The 27,331-nt window shown below is 44.5% G+C and overlaps 1 protein-coding gene across 2 annotated transcripts in view; it reads right to left on the reverse strand.

The window, feature by feature from the left end:
* The window catches only part of LOC138297426 (serotriflin-like), a 219,462-nt gene that overhangs the window by 162,239 nt on the left and 29,892 nt on the right, over nt 1-27,331 (reverse strand). Inside the window, exons 2-3 of one of the 2 annotated variants that reach the window (XM_069236784.1) lie at nt 10,886-10,973; nt 2,932-2,996 (exon numbers count right to left, since the gene is read on the reverse strand). In XM_069236784.1, coding sequence (XP_069092885.1) covers nt 2,932-2,996; nt 10,886-10,928 — 108 coding nt within the window. In that variant the 5' untranslated portion in view covers nt 10,929-10,973. The remainder of the gene's footprint in view (nt 1-2,931; nt 2,997-10,885; nt 10,974-27,331) is intronic. The other variant, XM_069236785.1, reaches the window with a different exon arrangement.

A 27,331-nucleotide genomic window follows, 5' to 3' on the forward strand; every position in this document is an offset into this window, starting at 1 on the left:
GTGAATCTGCCCCGGAATAGGTGGCGGATTGGGCTGTTGTAATACTGTGGGCGGTACTTTGTCCTCCGCCTGTCTGTTGGTGGTTACCGCTGCGGTGTTTGTTTGTACCGCCGTGGCGGTCGGAGTGTTAAAGTGGCTGTCTTTGTTGGTGGTTTCCGCCACGGTCGTAATTCCAAAAATGTTACCGCCGGCCTGTTGGCGGTCTTACCGCCGCTTTAACACCTTCCGCCAGGGTTGTAATGACCACCTTAATGTCTGCTGGCGAAAAAGGATTCACCCTCAGCTGTGTCTTCCCTGTCCGAGCCTTGAGAGTCATCAGGGATGGGGGTGAATTATTCATTTTTTTTAGTCAAATATCAGACAACGTTGTCTAGTGTCCGTCTTGCCTATGATGATAGGAACAGTGTGGCTTAACAAGATCAAAAATCACTGCCCTGGGGGCAACTAATTCATCAGAACTCCTGCCTCATGCCGCTGGGCAGTCAGGTGAATTATCTAAGGGTTACATAGGCAGTTGACAAGGACGATCTATGTTCGCTGCCATCAAAATATGGACATTGCTCAGAGCTGACCACATCTGGTATGTTTGAAGGATTCCCATCCATGAGTACTTCTCATTAAGCCCAAATGTGGAGGAGTTTGCCAAGCATTGCATTGAAGAATCCCCCACTGCCCCCCCACCCCTAATGAGTACATATCACTAGGGCACCAGTAAGTCAATGGGATCAGGCATTTAGATACAGAAAATCATTGGTACCTGCCCTCATTTGCGGGGAGTCGCAAAAATCCTCCAGCTTGACTCTATGCACCACCCTGCTGCTTGTCAGCATAGTATTTGCTTTTGGGGGGCTGTACCACCCACCTCGGTTAGGCCGCATGAGGCCCTGCTGCTTAATGAGAGGGTCAGTGTCCCTGATCATCTGTCCCAGCCTACCCCGCCCAACCCCCAGCAAATTCCATGGGTGCAACCCCAGCCAGGCTGGAGGCAGGCCTAAGGTGGCCCAGCGGTTGCTCTAATTGCAGAGGCCCTAGGCAGCACGGCCATACCTGTGCGCGCCCCTCTAATCCAAAGAGCCTCAGCATGAGCCATCACATGGGACACCTTCCTCAGACCTGTGGTCATCCTTCCCTACACCAGGACCACACCAATTTCGTTGGGTGCCAGAGGTGCTCATCCAGTGCCATGATGTATTGGTGGCAGAAAATTGCCATTATTCAGCAAGTGGCATGCCACGATGTAGGCTCCAGCTGCGGAATTGCCTAGTGTGCCTCTGTCATTGTTGCCCTGCTTCACCACACCCCCAATATTTAATTACACGTATATATATATATTTTTTTTTTGCAGTCACAACATTTCAATTTATTTTGACTTTATATCCTACGGGGTCCTTGTCTCCATTATTATTGTCTGTCATAGGGTGATGCAGTGCCAGTGGCTGGTGTGGTTCTGAACTTTCTTCAGGTCTGAGCTGGAGTTACTTTCCTATTCTTTTGGGTCCTTCATAGCTATAGTACTTTTGAAGTTCAGTTTAGGTATAGCAACAGGATTACTCAAGTGTGGTGGGTGCATGACCCTCTAAAAACCCATCCTTACCCCCTCTCTTAGCCACTCTATACTTCAACCTAAACCACTCCACTTTCCAGCCACTCCCCCTGTCACTCTCACATTTACTATTAAGACACTGGTGTAAATCTGTCAGGAGAGATATTAGTGCACTTAAAAGATAAGAGATGGGAAGAAGGAGATCCTCACATGTAGGGTGTGAATAGCATTTTGTAGTATGTGAGTAATACTATTGTAGCATTACTAAATCTACAACAAAGTGTACTATGTATGTGGGCCCTATAAAAGCTGAGAGAGGTGGAGGTGGAAAACTCTACACGTAGGTTTGTGATTCGTATTTTGCAGTATGACAGTAGTACTATTGTAGTGTATTACTAACTGCAGTAATTATAGCAGGACAGCTTGTGAATAGCAGTAGGCTTACTCTTTTGTGGGTGGGTGCATGTCCATCCATAAACCCCCTCACTAACACTCCCTTAACCACAAATTACTTCTGCATTAACCCCTCCCATTAAGTTGTGACACACTTTGTTCTAGCCACTTCACTCTATCCCTTTCATATTTACTACTAAAACAGGTACTTACATGTGTAGAAGCTCTGCGGTTGGGACGGAAATCTCTGTATAGAAATATAGGAGAGGAGGAGGGAGAACCTCCATACGTAGGTATCTGAATAGCATTTTGCAGCACCTTAGTAATACTATTGTAGTACTATTGAATGTACTATAAAATGCAGTTTGTGAATAGCCACCCCAGAAAATAATATCTCTGGTTCCCTTAATAGCATTTATATTATGTACTAATTTATCCCCCTTTTAGCTACATTGGTTTGTGAATGGGTTTGTTTGCTTTTCTCACTTTAATATAGTTTTAGTGTTGTTTTAATGCTTAAAATGTGTTTCTCTGGGGAACCACTGCGGCTTTAGGCCTTATCTAACTGTGGCTAAACACAGGTTCGCTCACTGCAACAGTGATTTGAACTAGCAAGATTTTGTAAAATGGTGAAGTACCTCCTCTAAAAGTAGTAACCCTGAATAGCTCAGCATTTTTGCCCAGTATTGCTTCTGTTCATTTCATCTATTTAGCTTCTTCTCATGAATACTCTCATACTCCTTGAGATGGAATCTGAAAGCACATGTGATTATGTCTCGACCTCCCCATCCTATCAAGGATTATTGTAATGTAACTATAATTTCAAATGCCTATTTTTTCGATGCACATCTCCCTGAGAAGATTTTTGGATAGTGACATAACATTTTGAAAATTATTTGCATACATTTCTGCTCATCCTCTCTTAAAAACATTTCATATTGATAAGCACTCATGCTTTCCCTCTACCAAATAAAAGAAGGAATAATGCACACTACCATGCCGTATGTATCATGCATCCATGCTGAAAGAAGCACAGCCATTACTGTCCGCAGATTCATTTCTGAAAAGAAATCCAACAGGTTTTTATGGTTACTGGTTTTACATGTGTGGTAGAATAATTACAATATATTTCACAGGCATAAGTTGTTACATAAATGTTAGTGTCCCAAACAATTATGAAGAATGAGCACAGACCTCTTAAAAATAAAATGTAATGAACTTTTTCAAATCCATGGTTCACATGCAAACACCATATGATTCAATAAGTGCTTCTTGTTGTGCTCTATTGAGCTTGGAGAACAGATGTAAGCCCGACAGTACTCTTAGCGACAAACCTCTGGTTATCACAAACCTGTGTGACCTTTGTTAAGGAATTTGCAAGAACCATATATTCTGTTCAGCATGGCATATTGAGGTTGGGATGGGTACCCTATTCTGTTTTATTTTTAGCATGAACTACAGCTCCTACCTGTCTTCCAGCTTTCTCTTGTTCCATAATTTCCTTTGAACCACTCCCTCCTTCTTCATCACCTCAACTCTTTACATCTCGCTTGCAACACCCAATTTTACTTTGTTCCTCACATCTATACTTGTCTCCTCCTGGACATACCATTCACATCCCCAATACTTCCTTTCACTCATTATCTGCGATCTACAGCTCTCCTGTCATGCACCTTCTCCTTGTAACATCTCATTATTCCTGAAATCTCCCTTCCCCAAACCACTTTGCACTTATCTCCTATTCATATCTTTTCTTTATCTCACCTCCTTCATCACTCTTCCCACACATGTGTGATTCATCTCTGACCTGCTCCTCCCCTACAGCTATCACTTATGCCCTGCATTTCTTAGTCCAATAATGCATGTCTCCTGTTTAGTACTCATGTCTCTTAAACTTCATCTTTGGGCTTAATCCCTTCCCCTAGCTCCAAACAGCCCTGGGCCCCATCCCCTGGTTTCATGAATGGCCCATGCTGGTCCTGCTCTATCCAACCCTGATTGGGCCATCCATTAACCATAGATCAGCCCCTGATGGTGTTGTAACCATGTTGTAACCATGTGTCCTGCCTGCCATTGCAGGTCAGTGTGTGCGCACTTGCACCACTGGTGTTTTTAAACATGTGCTCAGCCTGCCATTGCAGCCTGAGTGTGAGTGCTTGGGGGCATATTTATACGCCATTTGAGCTGAATTTGTGTCATTTTTGTTTTACACAAATTCAGCGCAAAACTAACTCCATATATTGATATTTTGATGTTAGACCCATCAAAATATTGGAATTTGCACCATTTTGTAGATGCATGAACCTACCTTGCGTCAATGAGATGGGTCCACAGGTGCCCTCCTCAAGCCCCAGGAACACCCCCATCCACGCCAGAGGAGGATGGTGGACCCCATCCCAGGTAAGTAGGGTAAGTGTAGCATTGGCACAGCACTCTCACAATAAATGCACTGCGCATCACCAAAGAGACTTCACACGTGTGGTATGTAAATAAAGATTGTATTCACACATTACTTAACACAATATGAATATTGTGAACTTCTGGGCATGCATCACACTCAGAAATAATACTAGCAGTACTAGGCCCAAACCAGGTTAAATGGACATCAGTAGTATGCACACTAGGGAGAGATCGTATGTTACCTTCAACATTTGTGCACTGCGTAACGTTGTGAACCCTAGGCCCACCCTGGCAATTATTATAATGCAATAACACACAATTTAGTGTCTACCCCAGATCACAATGATATCAGAAATGTGTACACACAGCTGATGACAACACTTTTAGGCAGCATCGTGGGCCAAGGCTGCAAGAATAAAACCAGATGTAGTATTTTGTTGGCAAGAAATCAATGTGTAAAACAACACCATGGGCAGATTTAACTGCTAACAGGCCATCCTCGGGCAGTCACTCCCACATGCACTCACTCAACTCAATACCAGTATTCAGGTAGGCTTGTATGGAACACACTGGCACACACAGACGTATGTAGCGGTAATGCGGTGCAACTGATATCCAGCGGGTCACTTGATAGCACAATGCAGGCCTAGGGTTCACAACGTTACGCAGTGCCTAAGAGTGTTGAAGGTAACATACGATCTCTCCCTAGTGTGCATACTACTGATGTCCATTTAACCTGGTTTGGGCCTAGTACTGCTAGTGTGATGCATGCCCAGAAGTTCACAATATTCATATTGTGTTAAGTAATGTGTGAATACAATCTTTATTTACATACCACACGTGTGAAGTCTCTTTGGTGATGCGCAGTGCATTTATTGTGAGAGTGCTGTGCCAATGCTTTGCCTTTGTGACAAGCCTGACTGCTCAGTGCCAAGCTACCCAAGGGTGAGTGCAGATTACACAGTGAGTGTAATCACCCATCCCTAATAGGAGTGGTAGGTTCTGCCTGACTGGGGCACATACACCCAAAACGGGCCGCTTCCAACAGCAGTGCAGAAAGTCTCCTTGTTGCTCTGAATTGCAACAAAAGGAAAGGGCAAGAATGTGTTGAATCTGCAGCATACAGCATATTTCTGTCCTTTACTCTTGCACAGTTGTATAATGGGCTGCCTAGCGCCAATTTAGGCACCCTTGCACCATGATGCAAGGCTGTCTGTGTTGCATGTAGCAATGTTTTCGTGCAGGAAGCGGCACCTTCCTGCACAATAATAATCCTGGGAGGATTTTCCTCTTTCTATGTGTGATGCAGAATGCAGCACACACAGAAAGAGGCTAAAACTAGGAAACATATTGATATTTCTCCTCATTACGCCTCCCCTGGGGAGGCATAAGGTTTTGGCACATTCATTGGTTTACAAGTCCTTGTAAATCTGGGGATGTGTCAAAATCTATGTGTGTTGCATTGGAACGCCCATCACAATACACATGGAATGCCTCCCTTGCGCAGAGTGAGGCAACACAGTGATTTGTGCTGCCTTGCATTACTCCATGTCTATAAGGCATCTCAAAGCCATGGAAAGTGGCTTTGCGTGGCCTCCTAGATATGATTTGAAAGTTTGTGTCACCGTTGCCTCACAAAAAGTGATGCAACAGCAGCTGCATTATAAAAATTGCAAATCAAACCTGACTTAACCATATGTAAGGATTTTAAATTGTGATTCCAAGGACACCAAACTTAGAGCGATTATCGTTTCCCATTCAGAAATTACTCTTATAAGGTGTAGTAAGGTAACTCTAATGTTATCCTGCGAAAGAGATAGGCCTTGCAATAGTGAAAAATGAAGGGGCAGATTTACGAGAAACTGGCGCATCAGCACTGATGTATACTTTTCTTGCGTCGCCCCTGCCCACTTAATAACACCATGGGTGCACCATATTTATAGCATGGCTCACTATGGCGCACTTTAGGCCAATAGCGTTAACATTTTTGTTGCTATTATGGAGCTTTGCTCCACTAGTGTCAAAAATGTTAATGCTAGTGGAGCACAGTGCAAGAAGGCCCATAGGTTAATATGGGTGCTTCATTTTAACGCCTGCTCTGAGCAATGATGCCAACAATGCAGCAGTGAAATCTTGTAGATTTCACTGCAACATTTTTGTGGGCCTCCTAATGGTTGAATGGCCCCTGTTAGAAATGGGGTCTTTGGTTGGCAGTCAGGTTACCCCCTGGCCAAGCAAGGACCATCTCTCTAGTCAAAGTAATTCACACACAATCCAAATTATCTTGTGCCCACCCCCTGGTAGCTTGGCACTGAGAAGTCAGGCTTAATTTAAAAGGCAATGTGTAAAGTAATTGTGTAATAAATTATGCAATAACACAGTATAAACACCACAAAATACACCACACAGGTATAGAAAAATATAGAACGTTTATTTTAGTAGAATAAGGTCAAATTGAGCAAGATGTGATAAGTACAATTTGAGATATTACTTTTGTAATGAAAAATAGAATCTTTAGTTCTTAAAAAGCAATCAGTGTCTCTTGCAAGCACAAAGTACCTGGTTTCTGTCTAAATTATCCACAAGGGACTGCAGAGGAATAGATGCGTAGAAAACAGGGAGGTGTACATCAGTTTGTCTCAGCGCACACAGATGATGCGTCAATATTTTTCATGCAGCAAGGACCTTGCATCGATTTCCGGCACGCAGACTTGGATCCTCTTTGGGTTGCGGGGTATTTGGACGCCCCGGGGACGATGCAGAAAAATCCTGGGCATGCAGAATGAAGTCACAGGAGCTGCGTCTGTCCGGTGGGCAATGCAGGGAAACTTCTGTCGCATAGCAGGTGCTGGCTCAATTCTTCTCACAGGAAGTTGGGCTGCGTCGTTCCGACTCAGCTATGCATCAATCCAGTGGGCTGTGCGTCGACGTTCCAGTCTCAATGCCGGTGATGCGTCCATCTTCACTTGAGGAGCCAGGCTGCGTCATTCTGGTTCGGCGAGCAGTGGTTTTCTCACTGCGATGCAGGCTGTACGTCTATCTTTTGCTACACAAGGAGTTCTTTACAGAGATGAAGTCTTTTTGGCCCTGGGACTTCAGAAAACAGGAGGCAAGCTCAATCCAAGCCCTTGGACAGCACTTCTTAGCAGTGCCAGATGGCAGCAAGGCTGCAGGGCAGCAGCAAGGCAGCAGTCCTTTTCAACAAAGTAGTCAGATGATTCCTTTGGGCAGCCTGGCAGCTTGTTAGGGTCAGAGGCCCTGTATAAATACCCAAATGAGCCTTTGAAGTGGAGGAGACTTCAAAGAGTGGCTTAGCAGTGCACAAGGTCCCCTTTCAGTTCCACCCTGTCCACCAGGATCCCAGTAGGGGGTTGGCAGTCCATTGTGTGAGGGCAGGCCACTGTCATTTGACATATAAGTGTCAGGCAATCCACCCTCCCAGCCCAGGAAGACCCATTCAGTATGCAGATGTGTGCAGGTGTGACTGAGCATCCTGTGTTTGGGGTTGTCTGAGTGAAATGCACAAGGGAGCTGTCAACTAACCTAGTGTGGATTGGAAGGCACAGAAGTATTTAAGTGTAGAGAAATGCTAACTTTCTAAAAGTGGCATTTGTTGAATATTAATATTAAATCCAACTTTGTAGTGAATCCTAGTTTGTTTTAATGGGTTAACAGGAGTTAGCTTAGCCTCTGGCTTGCAGACTCGTGCCCCTGTCACCTAGTGACTTTTAACCTACTTAGCTTGCTCTGTCTTAGCCCATTTAATTATTTAATTCATCTAAGATGGCTGCCTTGTTTATAGTTAGGCCACTTGTTATGTTTTGCATTATCAGTGCCACTGCGCTAAGGCGTCAAGATCAAGCAATAAAGACAAACAAACATTAGGTGTTCACACTTAGGGATTTTCCCTCTCTATACTTTCGAGGGATTGTTTATAATAACTGCCGTCCCAAGCATGTCTGTTATCTATTGTTTGGGAACACACATACGTCAGGGGTCCTGGTAGATCTGTATAAATACATCACACTTTAGACAGATAATCAGAGGGATTCCGACCAGAGGGCATCGCCACCATCGCTGATACCGATGCTGCACGTCGTCTTGACGCTGACCCAGTCCTCATGTCCCTGCGGAGTCTTAGATAGAGACCTCATTCCAAGGCAATGAGGGTTTGGGGCTCCTCTCATGGACATGGCATTGGCAGATTAGGTTTAGCAAACCTAGCTCTCCTTTAGGTAGGAGGTTAGGCCTATCACATTAGGGTATTAGGGCATAATATATCTCGTATGTCTTTTACATGCATTGCAAAATGGTGGGGGTCTTTGTAATAATGACTCTCATCTTCACAATTCTGTTTCTTGCATTATTCATTATCCTAATCTTGCAGCCCATGTAACATATCGCAAACTGCAGTTGCTTTAAATAAAAACTATTGAAACTTTACTGCATCTTTGTCATTGCCTATGTTCGTATGAGACATGATATATCTGTGAGAAAGGGGTAATCTCAGTTTAACGACGACACTCCCTAAGATGTCTTATTCTTGAGTCCATGTGTAAAGGCTGCCACAAATCACCTTTTACTATTGTGTTTCTGATGAGGTGCTGCTAGTGAGCCGGTAAGGTTGGGACAACAGTTGCGATTTGTTGTAGGATAGGCATAGTCGCCTACATGCAAAAGTACTGTCATCCGTTACCCAGCAGTCTTGCCTAGAGCAAGAGTCCAAACTACGGCAACTTCACCATTAAGCTGAACTCTCTATTACCATTCTGGACATACTAAATATGACCTATTACTCCTTTCAGATCAGAATCTACCACTCAAAAAGTATATGAGGGTAGCCCTAATGCTATCCTATGAAAGAAGCAGGCCTCACAGCAGTTGAAAACAGATTTAGGAGTTTACACTACCAGGATATAGAACACACATGTTCATGTCCTGCCTTTTACCTACATAGAACCCTGCCCTATGGGCTACCTAGCGCCTAAATTAAGGGTGACGTCTATGTAGAAAAAGGGGAGTTTAAGGATTGGCAATTACTTTTAAATGCCAAGTCGAAGTGGCAGTGAAACAGCACACACAGGCCTTGCAGTGGGAGTCCTGAGACATGGTTAAGGGCTACTTATGTGGGTGGCACAATCAGTGCTGCAGGCCCACTAGTATTATTTAATTTACAGGCCCTGGGAACATGTAGTGCACTTTGCTAGGGACTTGCAAGTAAATTAAATATGCCAATTGGGTGTAAGCCAATGTCACCATGTCTTAGGGAGAGAGCATATGCACTTTAGCACTGATTAGCAGTGGTGAAGTGCTCAGAGTCCTAAAGCCAGCAAATATAATGTCACAAAAAGAGAAGGAAGAAGGCAAAAATTTGGGGGGTGACCCTGCAGAAAGGCCATTTCCAACACCCCCCTTGCATACATTATGCCTGGTACAGGCATAATGTGGGGCAATGGGGTGTAAGATGGCACAATGCATGCATGCACCACTTTGTAAATTCAGCGTTGAAAAAATACCTTCCTAACGCCACATTAGCGTAAACAAAAATGATGCTAATGTGGCTCAAGGAGGCACTAGGGGCTTGTGAATCTGCCCCAAAGTTTTTCACTTCTAGGACATGTAAAACTTAAAAGTACACGTCCAACTTTTTTGCTAAACTTTATCCTGCCTCTGTGGCAGTCTAGGGCCTACCTTAGGGGTGACTTATATGTATTAAAAGGAAGGTTTGGGCCTGGTAGAAGGTTGACTTTGCCAGATCGACGTGGCAGCTTAAAATTGCACTCACAGGTTCTGCAGTGGCAGGTCTCAGACGTTCTTGAAGGCTATTTAAGTGGATGGCCCAATCAGTGCTGCAAGTCCACTAGTAGTATTCAATTTACAGGCCCTGGGCATGTGTATTGCACTTTACTAGGGACTTATAAGCAAACTAAATATGCTAATTGGGGACACGCCAATGTTACCATGTTTTGGGGAACAAGCACAAGCACTTTAGCACTGCTTAGGAGGGTTGAAGTGTGCAGAATCCTAAGGTCTGCAAAAACAAGAGGTCTAAAGGCAAAAGGTTGGAGGCAACCATGCCAAGGATGCCTGGTCTAACACATTGCAAGACTGAATATTGTTTTCTGCAAGTCCTGCCAATTCCATGAGAAGCAATGTGATAAATCTGCCTTAAAGTTTGATAAATGGCATTGTCTTACTTTTGGAAGCTCTTATGAGGAGCCCAGAGTACCTGTGGAAACTGTGAAAAATATAGGGATCCTGAGCTACAAACCAACCACATTAGGACTATGACAAGAACAATGAAAGTTTTACATTTTTCACACATGCCAACATTGTAAAGAAGGAAACAGGGAGATTTTTAAGAATGTCACCCATTAACTTAAGCGGAAGCAGAAGCATTTTCAGGTGGGATGCAGCTCAAATAAAACCATTTTTGGCTTAAAAAATCAGGAGACTCCTGCCTGAATCAGGTCTCTTGGCAAGTACGCACGTGCTGACGCTTGGGAACGAGCTATTGTTCTTAAAACTTTTAGCCCTCCCATTGCTTACCACTGGTTGGTCTCTTCATCATGCTCAGTTCCTTGCTCTTCATTTGTCAGCACATGAAGACGTTACTTCCTCTTTATGTGAGTTTGTTCTGTGGATGAAGCATCAACCAAGTACTGATTAATTGGTCTTTATTGGTGCACTTCTGCTATTTAAGACTGCATTGAGGTACTTTGTTCGGTTTCCTTCATCATCATTTCCTCATAATTGGTGCTTGCTCTCACCACTTCCCCTTCCTGCTTTCATCTGCCACCCTCCCTCACATGGACGAGACCGATTGGTTTTGCCAATATTTGTTCTGTGCTCTCTAACCCTCCCTGTTACCATGGTTGCACAGTCCTCAAATTTACAAGCTTATTCTATACATTCTCTCCTCAGCTTGAGTCACAAATATAATTTACATACATGCCAATATTTTAGAAGAGAAAGTGGAAGATTTTTTTTAAATAATCGTGAGAATGTGTTCTGCAATTGACTTCTGTTGAGGCCTGAATCCGGTTTATTTGCATGTATGGGACTTGCAAGTGTGCTGCTGCAGGTTCGGATATGAGAAATGTAAATACACGTGTTTTTCCCTACCTATCAGGAGCACAGTGAAAAAGCACTAGGGCAGGAAGAGAGCATGATGAAACCTGTGGTGCACTTGCCTACCGGAGAAGGTTACTTGCAGTGCATACTCCGAGTCACACAAATCCAGTCCATTTTAGCTGGTCTAGTGAGTAATCGGGTCTTTGCATGAAAAAACCGGGAGGAGGGAGACTAACCTTGATATTGTTTATATTGTTAGTCTCCCACCTGAATCGGGAGAGCAGATGTGTATGAAATTGGGAGAAAGCAAAGTTTGATTTGTGTAATTAAATAAACAAATAAAAAAATAAAAAATAAAAAAATTAAGGCTTTTTCTTAGGAGTCTGGCGCCAACACTGTCCCATGACAGGGTTGGCGATTACCTGAGCTGCGTAGTCTTGATTCTACTTTTTGTCTTTTTATTCCACTACAGTAGACTCATTTTTATCTCATCGCGGGTTCTATTACATCCCTTCTCTCTCACTTACATCTGTTTGTTACTCTCCTTCTTTATCCTTTTTCTACCATTCTCTCTTGCTCTGGGCCAAATTATGAAGACAAAAAGGAAGTTTCAGACCCCAAAAAGTGAGTGCAAGTACCCACCGACTGCAACCACGCAAACAAATTAGGAATTGAGTGACAGACTTTGTTGTACCTGATGGCCTCTTAAAACGACATATTTTGCTTGCTTTACTTAAATTACAATAAAACTAATGACATGGTTATACCTTCCTCATGTAGGGAAATGATAACAGCACAGGCGGAACCTGATATTTAGTCATATTTAATATTGTGCTTGGTCTCTTAGCTGCTGACACGTTTTTCATCCTCAGTGCTGTGACCTTTTTTGATGTTTTGGGCACGTTGCGCTTAGGCCTTCATAAAATGTGTTTTTCCAAAAAACCTATCTAGGCCAAATGTGTGTTCTCTTTTCCCACATCTGGAGAATTTAAAGATACGCACAGTTTGAGGATTCCTGAGCAGGGAACAAAGAAAACAGTCAAAATAGAGCACCATTTTGTTTCTATTGAAAAAATGAGAAAAATACAGTGGAAAGAAGTCTATGCGTATGTTTTCTAAAAATAGCATCAACAAAAGGTTTCCTGTGCCAAGATCACTATTTTCCCACCTTTAAAGAACAAACATGGTTGTAAAAAATCTTTTGTTCCCACAGGTTTTAAATTTTTCTAGCTAGTAGTCCATTTTTCCTATGTTTTCCTGTTTCAACACACTTGCATTTTGTGGTGGAAATAAGTGTGAACCCATGGATGCCTCTGGAAAGCAAAGTTCTGAATTCAACAATGTCATTTGTATAGACTGCTCATGGTTTACCAAAAGAAACTAATCACTGACATAAAAAATAATGAATATAAGGAGGAAAAAATAGCAATTGATGACAACATTTGTATGTGGACTTTTATGCCCCAAAGGCCGATTTACAAAAGTCTCATACCGTGTGTTTGTCAGACAGTGTTTGCTCATTGTCCAAAAACACGCAATATCATAGCAAGCACATGAGATCATTGTGTACAAACCGTGCAGCCATTGATATGGCAAATCTAAGAAATGAAAATTGGATGTGAAGAAAACCTATGTATTTTTAAAATGCGCAGATCATACTGAGCTTAGGAATAGTGGGTATTTCACACCTCTGAATTTGGGGAGGTCAATTTGCAAAATGTGATCGTTCTCCACTAATGGAGAGGAATTGAATTCACAAAAACACTTTTTATACTATTCACTTTTCCCACACTTCTCTTCATTAAAAACCCTACCCCACTTGTGGGGCTATGACTAGCGCTTGCAACACTCAAGGCCCCAAAATGCAAAATACTGTAGAGAAATCATCCTTTCCTATAAAAAGGACATGTTTTGGCAACAAGGATTGTATTTGGGCCCAGGCTCAGCTGCCACACGTGGAAAGCTACCAAACAAAGATTTTTTTTTAATACAGGAAGGGGAGACTAGGGTGGTAGGTCTGTATGGATCCCTTTCCATTGCCTTAGTCACAATGCCCTGTAAATCTCAAACTTTGCCTAAATTATGCATTATACTCACATTTCTGTGACAGACACTTCTGAAATCCGCACAGATCCACAATATTCCTACCACCCATGATTTCCACACTTCCCCTGATAAGAATGCTTGAACACAAATGTAAATTCAAGCTTTTCTGAGATCAACTGATTCGATTTTTTATGGCTCTGAACCCTTGAAATATAAAACAGGTGCACCTTAAATTTATAATGTTAATTCAGCTCCAACAAAATCTAAATGCCATCCCCCCCTTAGTATTTATTCTGACCTTCAGATCAGATCTTGATCCACATATGCTTTATAAGTAACATAAACTTTCTGGAAAATTCCAACACAAAATGGCTAAGACCTTCAGCGTAAAAAATGGATATCAGACTTTTGAGTGAATTGCTCTTGGAGGTTGTTAGAAATGGGGTTTTTGGTTGGCAGTCAGGTTATCCTCTGTCCAAGCAAGAACCCTCACTCTAGTCAGGGTAAGTCACACACAATTCAAAATCAGCCTTTGCCCACCCTCTGGTAGCTTGGCATGAGCAGTCAGGCTTAACTTAGAAGGCAATGTGTAAAGCATTTGTGCAATAAATCATACAATACCATATTATAACACCACAAAAATACACCACACAGTGTTTAGAAAAATATATAATATTTATCTGGGTATTTGCAGGTCAAAACGATCAAAGTTGTAAAGATATCACTAAGAAGTGATATAAAGGGGGTGATTCTGACCCCGGTGGTCACGGACCGCCGGGGCCAGGGTCGGCGGGAGCACCGCCAACAGGCTGGCGGTGCCCCGCAGGGCATTCTGACCGCGGCGGTTTGGCCGCGGTCATAAAGGGAAAACCGGCGGTCTCCCGCCGGTTTTCCGCTGCCCTATTGAATCCTCCATGGCGGCGCAGCTTGCTGCGCCGCCATGGGGATTCTGACACCCCATACCCCCATCCTGTTCCTGGCGGTTCTCCCGCCAGGAACAGGATGGCGGTATGGGGTGTTGCGGGGCCCCTGGGGGCCCCTGCAGTGCCCATGCCAATGGCATGGGCACTGCAGGGGCCCCCGTAAGAGGGCCCCAAAAAGAATTTCAGTGTCTGCTTTGCAGACACTGAAATTCGCGATGGGTGCAACTGCACCCGTCGCACCTTCCCACTCCGCCGGCTCAATTCTGAGCCGGCGTCCTCGTGGGAAGGGTTTTTTGCACTGGGCTGGCGGGCGGCCTTTTGGCGGTCGCCCGCCAGCCCAGTGCAAAAGCCAAAATACCCTCAGCGGTCTTTCGACCGCGGAGCGGTATTTTGGAGGGGGAAGTCTGGCGGGCGGCCTCCGCCGCCCGCCAGACTCAGAATGACCCCCAAAGTGTCTTAAGTCTTTAAAAAGCAAACAAAGTCTCTTTCAAGCACAAAGTACCTGGTTTCTGGAGGAAAATCTCTGCAGAGGGCCGCAGAAGAGGAGATGCGTGGAAAAATGGTGTGTGCGTCGGTGACGCCCCTTCACACACGGACTTGCATCGGTATTTTTTCACGCGGGGAGACGTGCGTCGTTCTACGGGAGGAAAAATGGTGTGTGCGTCGGTTGCACCCCTTCACACACGGACTTGCGTCATTATTTTTCACTCGGGAAGACGTGCGTCGTTTTCCGGCACGCGGACCGTCTCCTTCTATGGGTCGCGGAGATTACCAGATGTCCCGGGTCTGTGCGTGAATTCTCCTGCTTGTTTTCCGGCTGCGCGTCCTTCGGCGGGGCTGTGCGTTGAAGTTTCGTTCTCACGGCAGGCGTCGCGTCGATTTCTCCTCTGGAAGTCGGGCGGCGTTGTCCTTGCAAGGCCGTGCGTCGAAGTTCCGGTCGTCCCGAAGGCGTCGCGTTGATCAGCGTCGGTGTGCAGCGTTTTTCTCGCAACGGAACAAGCTGTGCGTCGAAAATTTCGGCGCACGAAGCGTCCAAGTGAGAGAGAGAAGTCTTTTTGGTCCTGAGACTTCAGGGAACAGGTGGCAAGCTCTATCCAAGCCCTTGGAGAGCACTTTTACAGCCAGACAAGAGTTCAGCAAGGCAGCAGACCAACAGCAAGGCAGCAGTCCTTTGTAGAAAAGCAGACAGGTGAGTCCTTTGAGCAGCCAGGCAGTTCTTCTTGGAAGGATGTAGTTTCTGGTTCAGGTTTCTTCTCCAGCGCGTGTTTCTGATGAGGTAGGGCAGAGGCCCTGTTTTATACTAAGTTGTGCCTTTGAAGTGGGGTTGACTTCAAAGAGTGTCTAAGAAATGCACCAAGCCCCCTTTCAGTTCAATCCTGTCTGCCAGAGTCCCAGTAGGGGGTGTGGCAGTCCTTTGTGTGAAGGTAGGCCCTCCACCCTCCCAGCCCAGGAAGACCCATTCAAAATGCAGATGTATGCAAGTGAGGCTGAGTACCCTGTGTTTGGGGTGTGTCTGAGTGAATGCACAAGGAGCTGTCAACTAAACCTAGCCAGACGTGGATTGAAGGGCACAGAAAGATTTAAGTGCAAAGAAATGCTCACTTTCTAAAAGTGGCATTTCTGGAATAGCAATATTAAATCCGACTTCACCAGTCAGCAGGATTTTATATTATCATTCTGGCCATACAAAATATGACCTTCCTGCTCCTTTCAGATCAGCAGCTGCCACTTCAACAATGTATGAGGGCAGCCCCAATGTTAGCCTATGAAGGGAGCAGGTCTCACAGTAGTGTAAAAACAAATTTAAGAGTTTTACACTACCAGGACATATAACTACACAGGTACATGTCCTGCCTTTTACCCACATAGCACCCTGCTCCAGGGGTTACCTAGGGCACACATTAGGGGTGACGTATATGTAGAAAAAGGGGTGTTTTAGGCTTGGCAAGTACTTTTAAATGCCAAGTCGAAATGGCAGGGAAACTGCACACACTGGCCTTGCAATGGCAGGCCTGAGACAAGGTTAAGGGGCTACTGAAGTGGGTGGCACAACCAGTGCTGCAGGCCCACTAGTAGCATTTAATCTACAGGCCCTAGGCACATATAGTGCACTTTACTAGGGACTTATAAGTAAATTAAATAGCCAATCATGGATAAACCAATCAATAGTACAATTTACACAGAGAGCATATGCACTTTAGCACTGGTTAGCAGTGGTAAAGTGCCCAGAGGTCAAAAGCCAACAACAACAGGTCAGAAAAAATAGGAGGAAGGAGGCAAAATGTTTGGGGATGACCCTGTCAAAAAGCCAGGTACAACAGAGGTATTTTGAAAAAAAGTGGAATTTTGCTCAGGAAAAGGGGCGCTTATTAATACATGCAAGTTTTGCCCAGTTTTTAAACTGAAAAAAATCAAACAATGGAACCCCTCAGTTCTACACTTGCTACATTTCCAGACCCTGGACCTAAATGTTTCTTCCTTTTACCATTGCCATGATTTCGCCTACTGTCTGTTGTAATACAAGAATGTAATGCTCTTGAAACCAGTGGAATGTTCACCACTATTTCAGGAGCCTATGCACTTTTGCAACTGTGGGATGTTGTTAATATAATTGTAAAATAAGTTCCCCTTTTTTATTTTTTTGTTTTAGGCATGGCATGCATGCTGTGTGAGAGTTATTGTGTACTTTCTGGAACAGTTCGTTTTTATTTGAACACAGTAAAAACACGGAGCTCAAGGTACTGTGAGTTCAGTTCAGCCCCAGTTAGTCTGGTCAGGATGACCTAGTACAATCAATCAGGAGAAGCAGGGACTGCCTTTCAGGCACACTCCTCTTGGCGCACCCAGCCATCCTATCAATTTTACTCTTTAGACCCAGGCAGCAAGAGAAATGTGCTTAGTTTTGTATAATATATTTACATTGCATGGTGACAAGCAAAATACATGGTTTGGATCTACAATAGACCAACATTACATTAACTAAGCATCTATAGGGATTTATTCATGAAGGTGCAATTTACAGGTTCAGGGTGCGAGCACTGCCAATGAATGGCTAGGTACTGACAGGACTCATCAAGTCAAAGTAAGCAAACAATGACTCCCTATCTGACAATAGGTAGCTGTTGCATGCAGAGACGATTTAAGGCATGAGCAAAGTGGGCTTTGGCCCAGGGCCCCAGCATTTCAATGGGCCCCTGACACAGCCAGCTCTGTTCTGCAGAGTCGTGCCCTGATGATCTTTATTCGTTCTTAAATAGATTGCTTTAAGTATCGTTTTCCTTTCATTTATTTTTAATGTGGGTGATGTGTGAGAGTCGATTATAGACATTTTGCATGCAACATCCATAGAACAAGTTTCTTTTTGATTAAAACAGAACCACAAAATTGGGGGGTGTCACATAGATTTTGTGCACCATTATTAGTGAGCTGATGCTCTGTTACATTGAAAACCAACCTCATTACCCCTGAATATTAGAGATTAACACATTTAGGGGCATATTCAAGAGCCCCTTGCTCCACTTAAGTGCTGCCTTAGCATCATTGTTTTGATGCTACGGTGGCACTAAGGTGGCCTTTTCTCCGCGACCTATTTATAAAGTGGCGCAATGCATGCATTGCCCCACTTTGTAACCCTTTGCGCCACATTATTGCACGTTCAGGTGCAAGGAGACCTGCAAAAAAGGCGCAATGAAATCTACAAGAATTCATTGCGCCAATTTTGGTGTCATTTTTATTCCTGCTGAAAGCAGTCATCAAATTGTAATCATTGGGCTTCCTTGCACTTTGCTCCACTAACGTCAAAATCTTTGTTGCTAGTTGTTGGAAAATGGGTTATTGGTAAGGGCAGGTAGGTACCTACACCTAGCAACAAGCCACTAACCTCCACTTACGTCCAGTTAGGTCTCAGTAAATTAACCCCAGCTTAACCCTTGGTAGCTTGGCAACGAGCGTCAAGGCTTAACTTAGGAGACAGTGTGTAAAGCATTCAAATATCACAAAACAGTCATTAAATAAAACACAGGAAACAGTTTAAAAATCCAAAACCAATTTATAAAAATACTTTATATTTTTATCTTTAAAATGACACCAAAACGAATAAAATCGGATAAAGGGAACCGGAGATATGAATTTTTAAAGAATTATTACTTTTCTAGCGCTTAGAAAGAAAAAGCGCCAATCGGGTCATCTGGATGCACCTCGACCGGGACAAAGTCAAACTTTCAGGCCGACCGCGATGGAGCCCTGCTCGGCTACAGGTCGCGGGAGGCCTCGGTTAAAAAGTTACCTTCTGACTTAGTCTTTTTTTATAAGAGTTTCTTCAGCGGGACGAACCTGCCAGTCGAATCCGACCTCCTGGAGCCCTTGTCCGGACACGCGATGCTGGATTCCTCGGTGGAGATTTTTACCTTCGGACTTAGTCGTTTTTTCGAGGTGAAAATCCTTAGACCGGGGTAAACCTGGATCTTGATCCGACGTCCGTGGAGCCCTTCTCGGATACGATGGCTGGGAGGTCCCGGTCAACTTTTTACCTTCGGACTTAGTCTCTTTTTCGGGGATTTTTCTTTACCGGGACGAACCACCAAATCAGGCCGGGTCGCGGTTGAGGCAAGCCGGCTAGAATTTCCGCGGCGGGTCGGTCCCTCTATGGAGCTTTTTTACAAAAATTCTCAAATCTTCTCCAAACTTCTGGGGCTTCACCCAGATGTTCTTTTAAGGTTCTTTTGGGGTCCACAGCTCACCCCAAGGGTCCAGAAGTTCTGAGATGGTCCTTGGGGGGTGCGGACTACCACTCCCAGAATGCACCTGGCGCAAACTCCTTTTGGCCACTGGACAGTGGTCAGCTGGTCACTTTCTTCAGGAGTTGGTGCAGGGGACTCTGGACAGCAATTTTTCACCTGTAGCACACAGGGAGTCCCTCCTTGAATCAGTTGAAGCCAGGCAAAGTCCTTCTTGTGGTGAAGCCCAAGTGTGCAGCTGGTGCAGTCCTTCTGAGTGCAGGTTCCAGGTGCAGGCCAGGGGTCCAGCAGGGCAGTCCTTCTTCTCCTTTAGTTCTTTTCTTGTTGAAATCTGGTAGGGATCTGAGGTGTGGGTGCAGGTCTGCCAGTTTTATCCTTGCTCCTGGGTGAAAAGCAGGGGGGTCCTGTTTCTCCAATCAGGTACAGGGTCGTCCCCCTGTGATGACCACTTCCTGGGAAGTGTGGCAAAAATCCATCCCAGAAGGCACATTCTCTAAAAATCCAACATGGCTGAATCTGATTTTTGGAGGTTACATCTGGCTGAGCCCACCCAATGGTGTGGCTAAAAATCATAAACACACCCCTCTCCTGCCCTCTCCTAATCTAATCAAGGGGGCACCTAGCTGTCTGGGGTTGCAGGATTTGGGGGTGTTGCTGGTTGCTCCAAATGTCCTTCTCTGCCTTTGAAGACCAGTTTGGCAGCCCTCCCCCTTCCTGCCTCACCATCTGCTGAGGGGAGATTCTCTCCCACAAGCACATTCCTTTGTGAAGCCAGGCCACTTCACACCTCATCAAGGCAGCTCGGCTAAGCTGCTGCAGGCTGGCCAATCAGACCACAGCAGCAAAAACAATGCAGGGCTGAAATTAGCAACTTTTTAGGAAAAAGTCTATAACTCTTTACCTGAACAAGTTATATTAAATCCAACAACTGGAAGTTGTGGGATGTATTACAACAATTAATTTGATACCAAATTCTTGGTATGCATCTTTTAAGGAGACTTTAAAATTTAAAACAAAGTCTCCCCATTCTAGCCTATGAAGGCCATTTACTTCAATGAGGGAAAAACAAATTTGGCTGTTTTTACCTCACCAGGGTTTATAAATCTATTTTTATAAAGTCCCTGCTTATAGTTACATGGCACCCAGCCCTAGGGGCACATAGGGCACACCTTAGGGGTGACTTATATGTAAAAATAAGGTAGTTTAAGACTTTGGAAGTACTTTTAATTCCAAAGTCGAATTTGCATATAACTTTAATTTAAAAGCAGCCAGCAAGGCAGGCCTGCCTTTAAAATGACACTGGGCACCTCAGCAGTGCACCTAGGTGTGCACCACCTATGCTGTGGTCCCTAAACCTACATGCCCTACCATATACTAGGGACTTATAGGTAGGTTAACTTAGCCAATTATAATTAGCCTAATCTGCATATCCATTTTACACAGAGCACAGGCCCTGGGACTGGTTAGCAGTACCCAGGGCACCATCAGAGTCAGGAAAACACCAGCATAAAGTGGAAAATGGGGGCAAAAAGTTAGGGGGCCTCTGCAATCAGCCCTGTTTTCTCACACTAGTGCAGTAAAGCGCCATAATAGAGTAAAAATGTTGAATATTGTTACTAATACCGCCATGGTATGTCCTGCCACATATGGTGGTGTTGGGGGAGGGGCAAGAAAAGCAGCACCTAACTGGATGCAGCGCCACTTTTCCTAAATTCAGTCCCTAGAATTTGGATGTGCCTGTGCACTGTCAGTGACCAGGCCAAAGAGGAAATACAAGAGCGGAAATTGGGTCCTAAATTCAAAGATGTTCCGAACAGGGGTCCCTAAAATAAGTTTGGCCCAGGGCCCCCAAAATCCTTAAGTTGTCCCTGGTTGCTTGCAATTTATATGCACGCATAAGGCCTGACCCCCAAACGTTTTTCTAGGATTAAATGTATCGTTCTCTTATGTTAAATGTGAATTACTGCTGAATATCCAGTCATCATGCAAAAAGTATTTTCTGTGAATAACCGTGTCTTACTCCAGGTGCATGATTGTCTCACTCATTGATTCCCAGGTGTTGGACATGGAAAAGCATGCTTATTATAAGGAAAAAATATATAGTGATCCACAAAATATTTTTCTTTCAGAAGACACGTGAGGTCTTTGGGTCACACTCTGAGACATGGAGCTGTTCCTACAGTAGCAGAATCCTCTAACTGCATTTTAATTGCATGAAGCTGTGAGTAAATACCTGGCATTTTCCCACATTAAGCATGTGATGACAAAGGACCTGAGGGGCTGAGTATATTTCAGCCAATGCAAAAGTCTGAATATTGTGAAAATAGACAGAGTAGAGGAAGTCAGAGGCCGTAGATTACAATGTTGCACTGGGGAGATATTGGGTTAATGGTTCAGGGAGGTGAAACCTACTTAAGCAGCAACCACGGTCCCTGTCAGGGTGAACCACAAATAGTCAGTAAATAAAGCTGTGTTTAACCCCCTGGTAGCTTGGCACACAGCAGTCCGACTTAACTTAAAGGCAATGTGTAAAGTCCCACTGTAATTTTGAAAAATAGAGTAACATTAATACATTTTTTGATGTGAAAATAACATGCAATTCCAGACATTGATGTAAATATTGCACCTAAAGGTACAAAGTGCCACTCATGGTCATCTGGCAGTGCTAGACCGGTGGTAAGTCACAAGATCAGGCCAACTGAGAGTGAGAGTGGGCTGAATATAGTGGCCAGATTAGTCCTACTGAAAAACTCCACAAAGTCCAGTGCGAAGTGTCCAGTTATCAGTTGAGGCCATGAGGGACAGGAAGAGCATTGCAAATGGTCATCGCTATAGCAGGAAGAGCAGGCCAGGCATCACAGATGATTGTCGCTATGATACGAAGATCCTGTCAGGCCTCGCTGACCGTCGTTGCATGAGCTTCACTTTAGCGGTCACAGCAGGTTGTCCTTGTTGTACCAGGAAGTGTAGATCTTGCATTGCTATTCATCGCTGGCAGTCACTGTTGCATGAAGTAGAGTTCAAATGAAGTTTATGCTGGCAGTCTTCACAGGTGACAAGAGTGCAGTCGGGAAGAGTCTAAAACTTCAGCATATCTCCTTCTACTTCAAAGAAGTGCGCTCTGGTGCCAACCAAGGGCCCAGGACCTGGGGAGACACATCTTGTGGATTAAGGGTTCATTCTAGCAGAGGCCAGTAAGGATCAGGCAGGTCCAGTTGCAAGTCCAGGCAGGTTCAGTTGCAGAAGGTCAGCTGGGCAGTTTTAGGGAGGCCTCTTGAACTTGTACAACTGTAGCTCAGAAAGGAGGACAACAAACTGACTCTTGGAGTCACTCAGGTAGGCTGAGTGAGTCAGGGAGCAGAGTAAGTCTTCTTTCGCAGACAGCAGGGAAGGCCTCCAGCAGTCCTCCTTCTGTAGGGCCCACAGGTCCAGGAGTGTTCCAGAAGAGTTGGTAGCATGGTCCAATATTTATACCTGGTGCCAGCTTTTGTGTGGACGGATTCCCTCTCCTATCCACACATCTGGTTCTGGAACGTTCTTCACCGGTCAAGGCTTCCGCTGTTGGGGTGATAAAAAAGCAGGGAAGTCTTTGTGTCAGATTCCTTTATGTGTGTAGGAGGCAAAGACCTTTGAAAGGCAAGTGGGGCTTGGTACACCCCCTCCCAGCCATCCTTCCTGGATGGGCCATCCTGTCTGTGCCTTAGTCCCTTTTATTTTACTATCTTGAAACAAAACACAAATCCTAACTACATAGCCATTCATAGTCACATGACCCTGGACACTGGCAGAAGGCAAAATGAGTTAGGATAAGAAATTGCCAACTTTCTAAAAGTGTAATTTTCAGAATTGTGACCTAAAATCCAACTTTAATATTAAAGGGGATTTTAAATTACAATTCATTTGAATGTAAACAGTATGGGGGTGATTCTGAGCTTGGCGGGCGGCGGTAGCCGCCCGCCAAGCGGGAACCGCCAGAAGACCGTACCGCGGTCAAAAGACCGCGGCGGTCATTCTGGGTTTCCCACTGGGCTGGCGGGCGACCGCCGAAAGTCCGCCCGCCAGCCCAGCGGGAAACACCCTTCCCACGAGGATGCCGGCTCAGAATTGAGCCGGCGGAGTGGGAAGGTGCGACGGGTGCAGTTGCACCCGTCGCGAATTTCAGTGTCTGCTAGGCAGACACTGAAATTCTTTTTGGGGCCCTCTTACGGGGGCCCCTGCAGTGCCCATGCCGTTGGCATGGGCACTGCAGGGGCCCCCAGGGGCCCCGCGGCACCCCCTACCGCCATCCTGTTCCCGGCGGGAGAACCGCCAGGAACAGGATGGCGGTAGGGGGTGTCAGAATCCCCATGGCGGCGGAGCGCGCTCCGCCGCCATGGAGGATTCTCAAGGGCAGCGGAAAGTCGGCGGGACACCGCCGACTTTCCGTTTCTGGCCGCGGCTGAACCGCCGCGGTCAGAATGCACAGCGGTGCACCGCCAGCCTGTTGGCGGTGCTACCGCGGTCGTTCGCCCTGGCGGTTTTTACCGCCAGGGTTAGAATGACCCCCTATATTTCTAGCTGCTCCCAATTGAATGTTTTCGCTTATTAAATGTAGTAATGTAACCAAGTGTTCGTCAGTAGGAGAGCTAGGCCTCGCAACAGTGAAAAAAACAACTGTGGGTGTTTTTCTCTGCCAAAATATGTAAACTTTAGCACACATGTTTTACCTTTTGAATAAAATGCCCCCCTGTCCTGAAAGCCTTTAAGGCCTACCTTTGGGGAGACTTATAAGTATTAAAAAGAAATGTTATGCCTGGCAAAAGATTTATTTTGGCATGTCGATATGCCACTTTACAAATGCACTACAGGCTGCAGTGACAGGCCTGAGACATTTCTAAATGGCTACTTTAGTGGGTGGCACAATGGGTGTTGCAGGCCCGCTAGTAGCATTTAAATTACAGATCGTGGGTACATGTAGCAGCGTTTCTAGGGAACGTACAAGTAAACTAAATGTGTCAATCAGTTGCAAGACGATTTTTCCATTTTTAAAGGAAAGACCACACGCACTTTAGCACTGGTCAGCAGTGGTTAAGTGCACAGAATCCTAATTCCAACAAAAATTATGTCAACAAAACAGGAGGTTTGAAGGCACAAACATTTGGAGGAATACCATACCAAAGATGTCTCATTGAACACTTTGTAACTGTGAATGATGTTTTAAGGACATCCAACAACCACCTAAATGCTTGCGGAGTCAATAAATATCCTAGGGGAGGCAAAACGCACAGTCAGGTCTACCAGGGTCTACAGAGGGGAAGGAACGTATTATATAGATTCCAGCATCACAAGCTTGACCTCATCTCATCTAACCACCTTACTCTGTTTAATAAGAAGTGCAACACCCTAGATTATGCAACATAAGCTAAATCAGAGGATTACATGCACCAATCAATATATTGCTCATCTGAAAGTACTGCTTTAAAAGGCTATTAAGAATAAAGTTCTGACAGTGAGAATGCCTTGGAATCTCTGTTCAACCCCCCTGGGCCCTTAGAATCAAATAAATCAGATAAAATTAAGTTATCAAGTCCAACACCCACGGTTTCTGAAGCAGGTTCTACCAAGAAGATATTGAAAGTTATCCTGAACCAGGTGCCGGATGTTAAGATCATGCAAGCTGAACAAATTTCTACATAGGAGAACCTGAGCATCGAGTTCAACAGACTGATGTATAACAAAGTGGGTCTCAATCGTCAAAGCCTGTCCCTGACACCCCCAAGAACTTCTGAAGAATAACTCTGGCCCTTTCCTTCCAGAAAAAGTTATTTATGACTGCTTTGGACAAGAATGGATTTCTGATCATTTCCAGGGCGAGAAGGAGTCAGAAAAGAGGTTTTGTTGGACCTGTCTGCCTAAACGTGGTTTTTCCCTAAAGGTTTGCCTTTTGCTTCCATTTTTGCTGATCTCATTTTTCCTGGCCTTAGGACGCTGTGCACTTTATCACTGCTAACCAGTGTTAAAATGCATGTGCTCACTCCTTAAAATATGATAACATTGGCTTATCCCCAACTGGCATATTTACATTACCTGTAGGTCCCTCGTAAAGTGGCACTACATGTGCCCAGGGCCTGTAAATTAAATGCTAAAAGTGGGACTGCAGCGCAGATTGTGCAATCCACTTAAATACTCCTTTAAGCATGTCTCGGGTCTGCCATTGCAGCCTGTGTGTGAAGCTTTTAAACTGCCATTTTGACCTAGCAAAATACACATTCTGCCATGCCAATACCTTCTTGTTTTACAATTGTCACCCCTAGGGTAAGTCCTGGGCAGCCCAGGAAGCATGGTGCAGTGTAGATAAAAGGTAGGACATGTACATGTATGTTTTGCATGTCCTTATAGTAAAAATCCTTACATTCCTTTTTCACTACTGCAAGGCCTAAGTTGCCCATAGACCAAAATTGGAATTACCTTATTATATTTAATAGGCTACAATTTCCAAATGGGACCAAGGTCAATGTCAATAAAAATTGTACTATTTATCTAACAAAAACCTTAGCAATTTCTGTACAAAAGAGTACAAGTAACCATACCTACCCAAATATTACTATTAGATAAAGAGTACCTATTTACTCTGTCATTAAAATTATTTCTAAAACTAAGGCTCATATTTATACTTTTTTTGCGCTTCATTTGCGTCGCTTTTTGATGCAAAAACGGCGCAAACTTACAAAATACAATTGTATTTTGCAAGTTTGCGCCGTTTTTGCGTCAAAAAATTACGCAAATGCAGCGCTAAAAAAGTATAAATATGGGCCTAAGAGTGCTGTCCATGATGAGCAGAAAGTAAGATTTGTTTTCATAAAACCTTTTAAAGTGCTAAAAAACAAGAGACGAAAGAAGAGAATAGAAGCCAAGTGCTAAGTGGTAAAGTCTGTGGTACAACGTGTTAAAGTAGTTTACAGAGAGGGGTACCAAGTTGGGTCTGATTGCCAATAAGTATTGGCAGTGCTCTCCTCATGCCCGTGGCGAAAGGGGCCCCTTGAACTAAAATACTTAGACTCGGGGCAAGAGGACATTGCGTTGGTTGGTAAGTGTGATAGCTTCACACATGCTAAGTCATGAGAACACTTGAGGACGAGAATCTTACAGACACCCTCAATCATGTTTCCTTTTGCCCCCCCATGTTATGGAGGCAATGTGCTCTATACTGTTCATAGATGAGGAGCCCTTTGCCACTCTGAGGTCGCATTTCAGGTTGCTGCATGACTGTCAATCATTTTTGGCTTAGGATAAAAGTCAAAATGTGCTCTGTGCAGTGAGTAAGCCTCTCTGAAGTCTCATTTCGGGATTCTGCATGCAGTGATCCGTTGAAAGATATTTCGGGCCTGAATGACAGTCAAAAGGTACCTTGTACAGTATGTGGGCTATGAGACACTTACCATGCTGATTACATGTTTCAGGGTTTCTGAGTGCAGAACTGTTATGTACTTTTGAGCAAAGATGACAGGTTGGAGGTCAGTGGTTCAGTGTTGAAAATGAGCTTTAAGTTTTTGGACGCATTCACCACAACTCCATAGGATTCTTACATCACATTGGGAAAAGCATAGTTAAGAGGCCTCCTGAACAGTGCTTTACTCTTCAAGTAAATTGGTTTCAGCCAGAACCTCCTGACTATGCCAAGAGTGAGGCAGCAGCACAGGAGGTACAGCCATGATTCACACTTGAAGTTGTATAGTCTGCATGCACCTGCCTTTCCCGGACTGACGTCGGCTACTGGAAGACCAAGAAGACGAATATACAAGATGTCTCTGTACACTCGTCTGTTGATAGCCTGTGAAAGGTATGGTTGAGGAAGCAGAATGTCTGAGGACTTTATGGGAGTTCTATCTTGCTAAAATGAAGCTAATCTCAGCCGCCTATTTATTAGCTTTTTCCAAGTCAGAAAGGATATTTTTTTTTAGCGCTGGTACTTCAATTTGGAAGGATGTAGTCGCTATTTGAAGTTGCCAATTCCATGGGTTCCCTTGATTCTCAAATACATCTTTCAGGCAGCCCTTGAGTGAGTTGCCAGCTGCTTTCAGCATATGTATGTAATATTTCAAAGTGTCAGCATTGCATGTTAACGTTTGAGTTGGTAGGCAAATTCCATGTGGAGTCTAGACCTGTAAAGGAATTGGAATACTTTCCTATATCCTAAACACTGTGCGAGTTCTAAACTAAGAAGACAGGCCACGGGA

The sequence above is a fragment of the Pleurodeles waltl genome, chromosome 5 (assembly GCF_031143425.1).
Source record: "Pleurodeles waltl isolate 20211129_DDA chromosome 5, aPleWal1.hap1.20221129, whole genome shotgun sequence".
NCBI lineage: Eukaryota > Metazoa > Chordata > Amphibia > Caudata > Salamandridae > Pleurodeles > Pleurodeles waltl.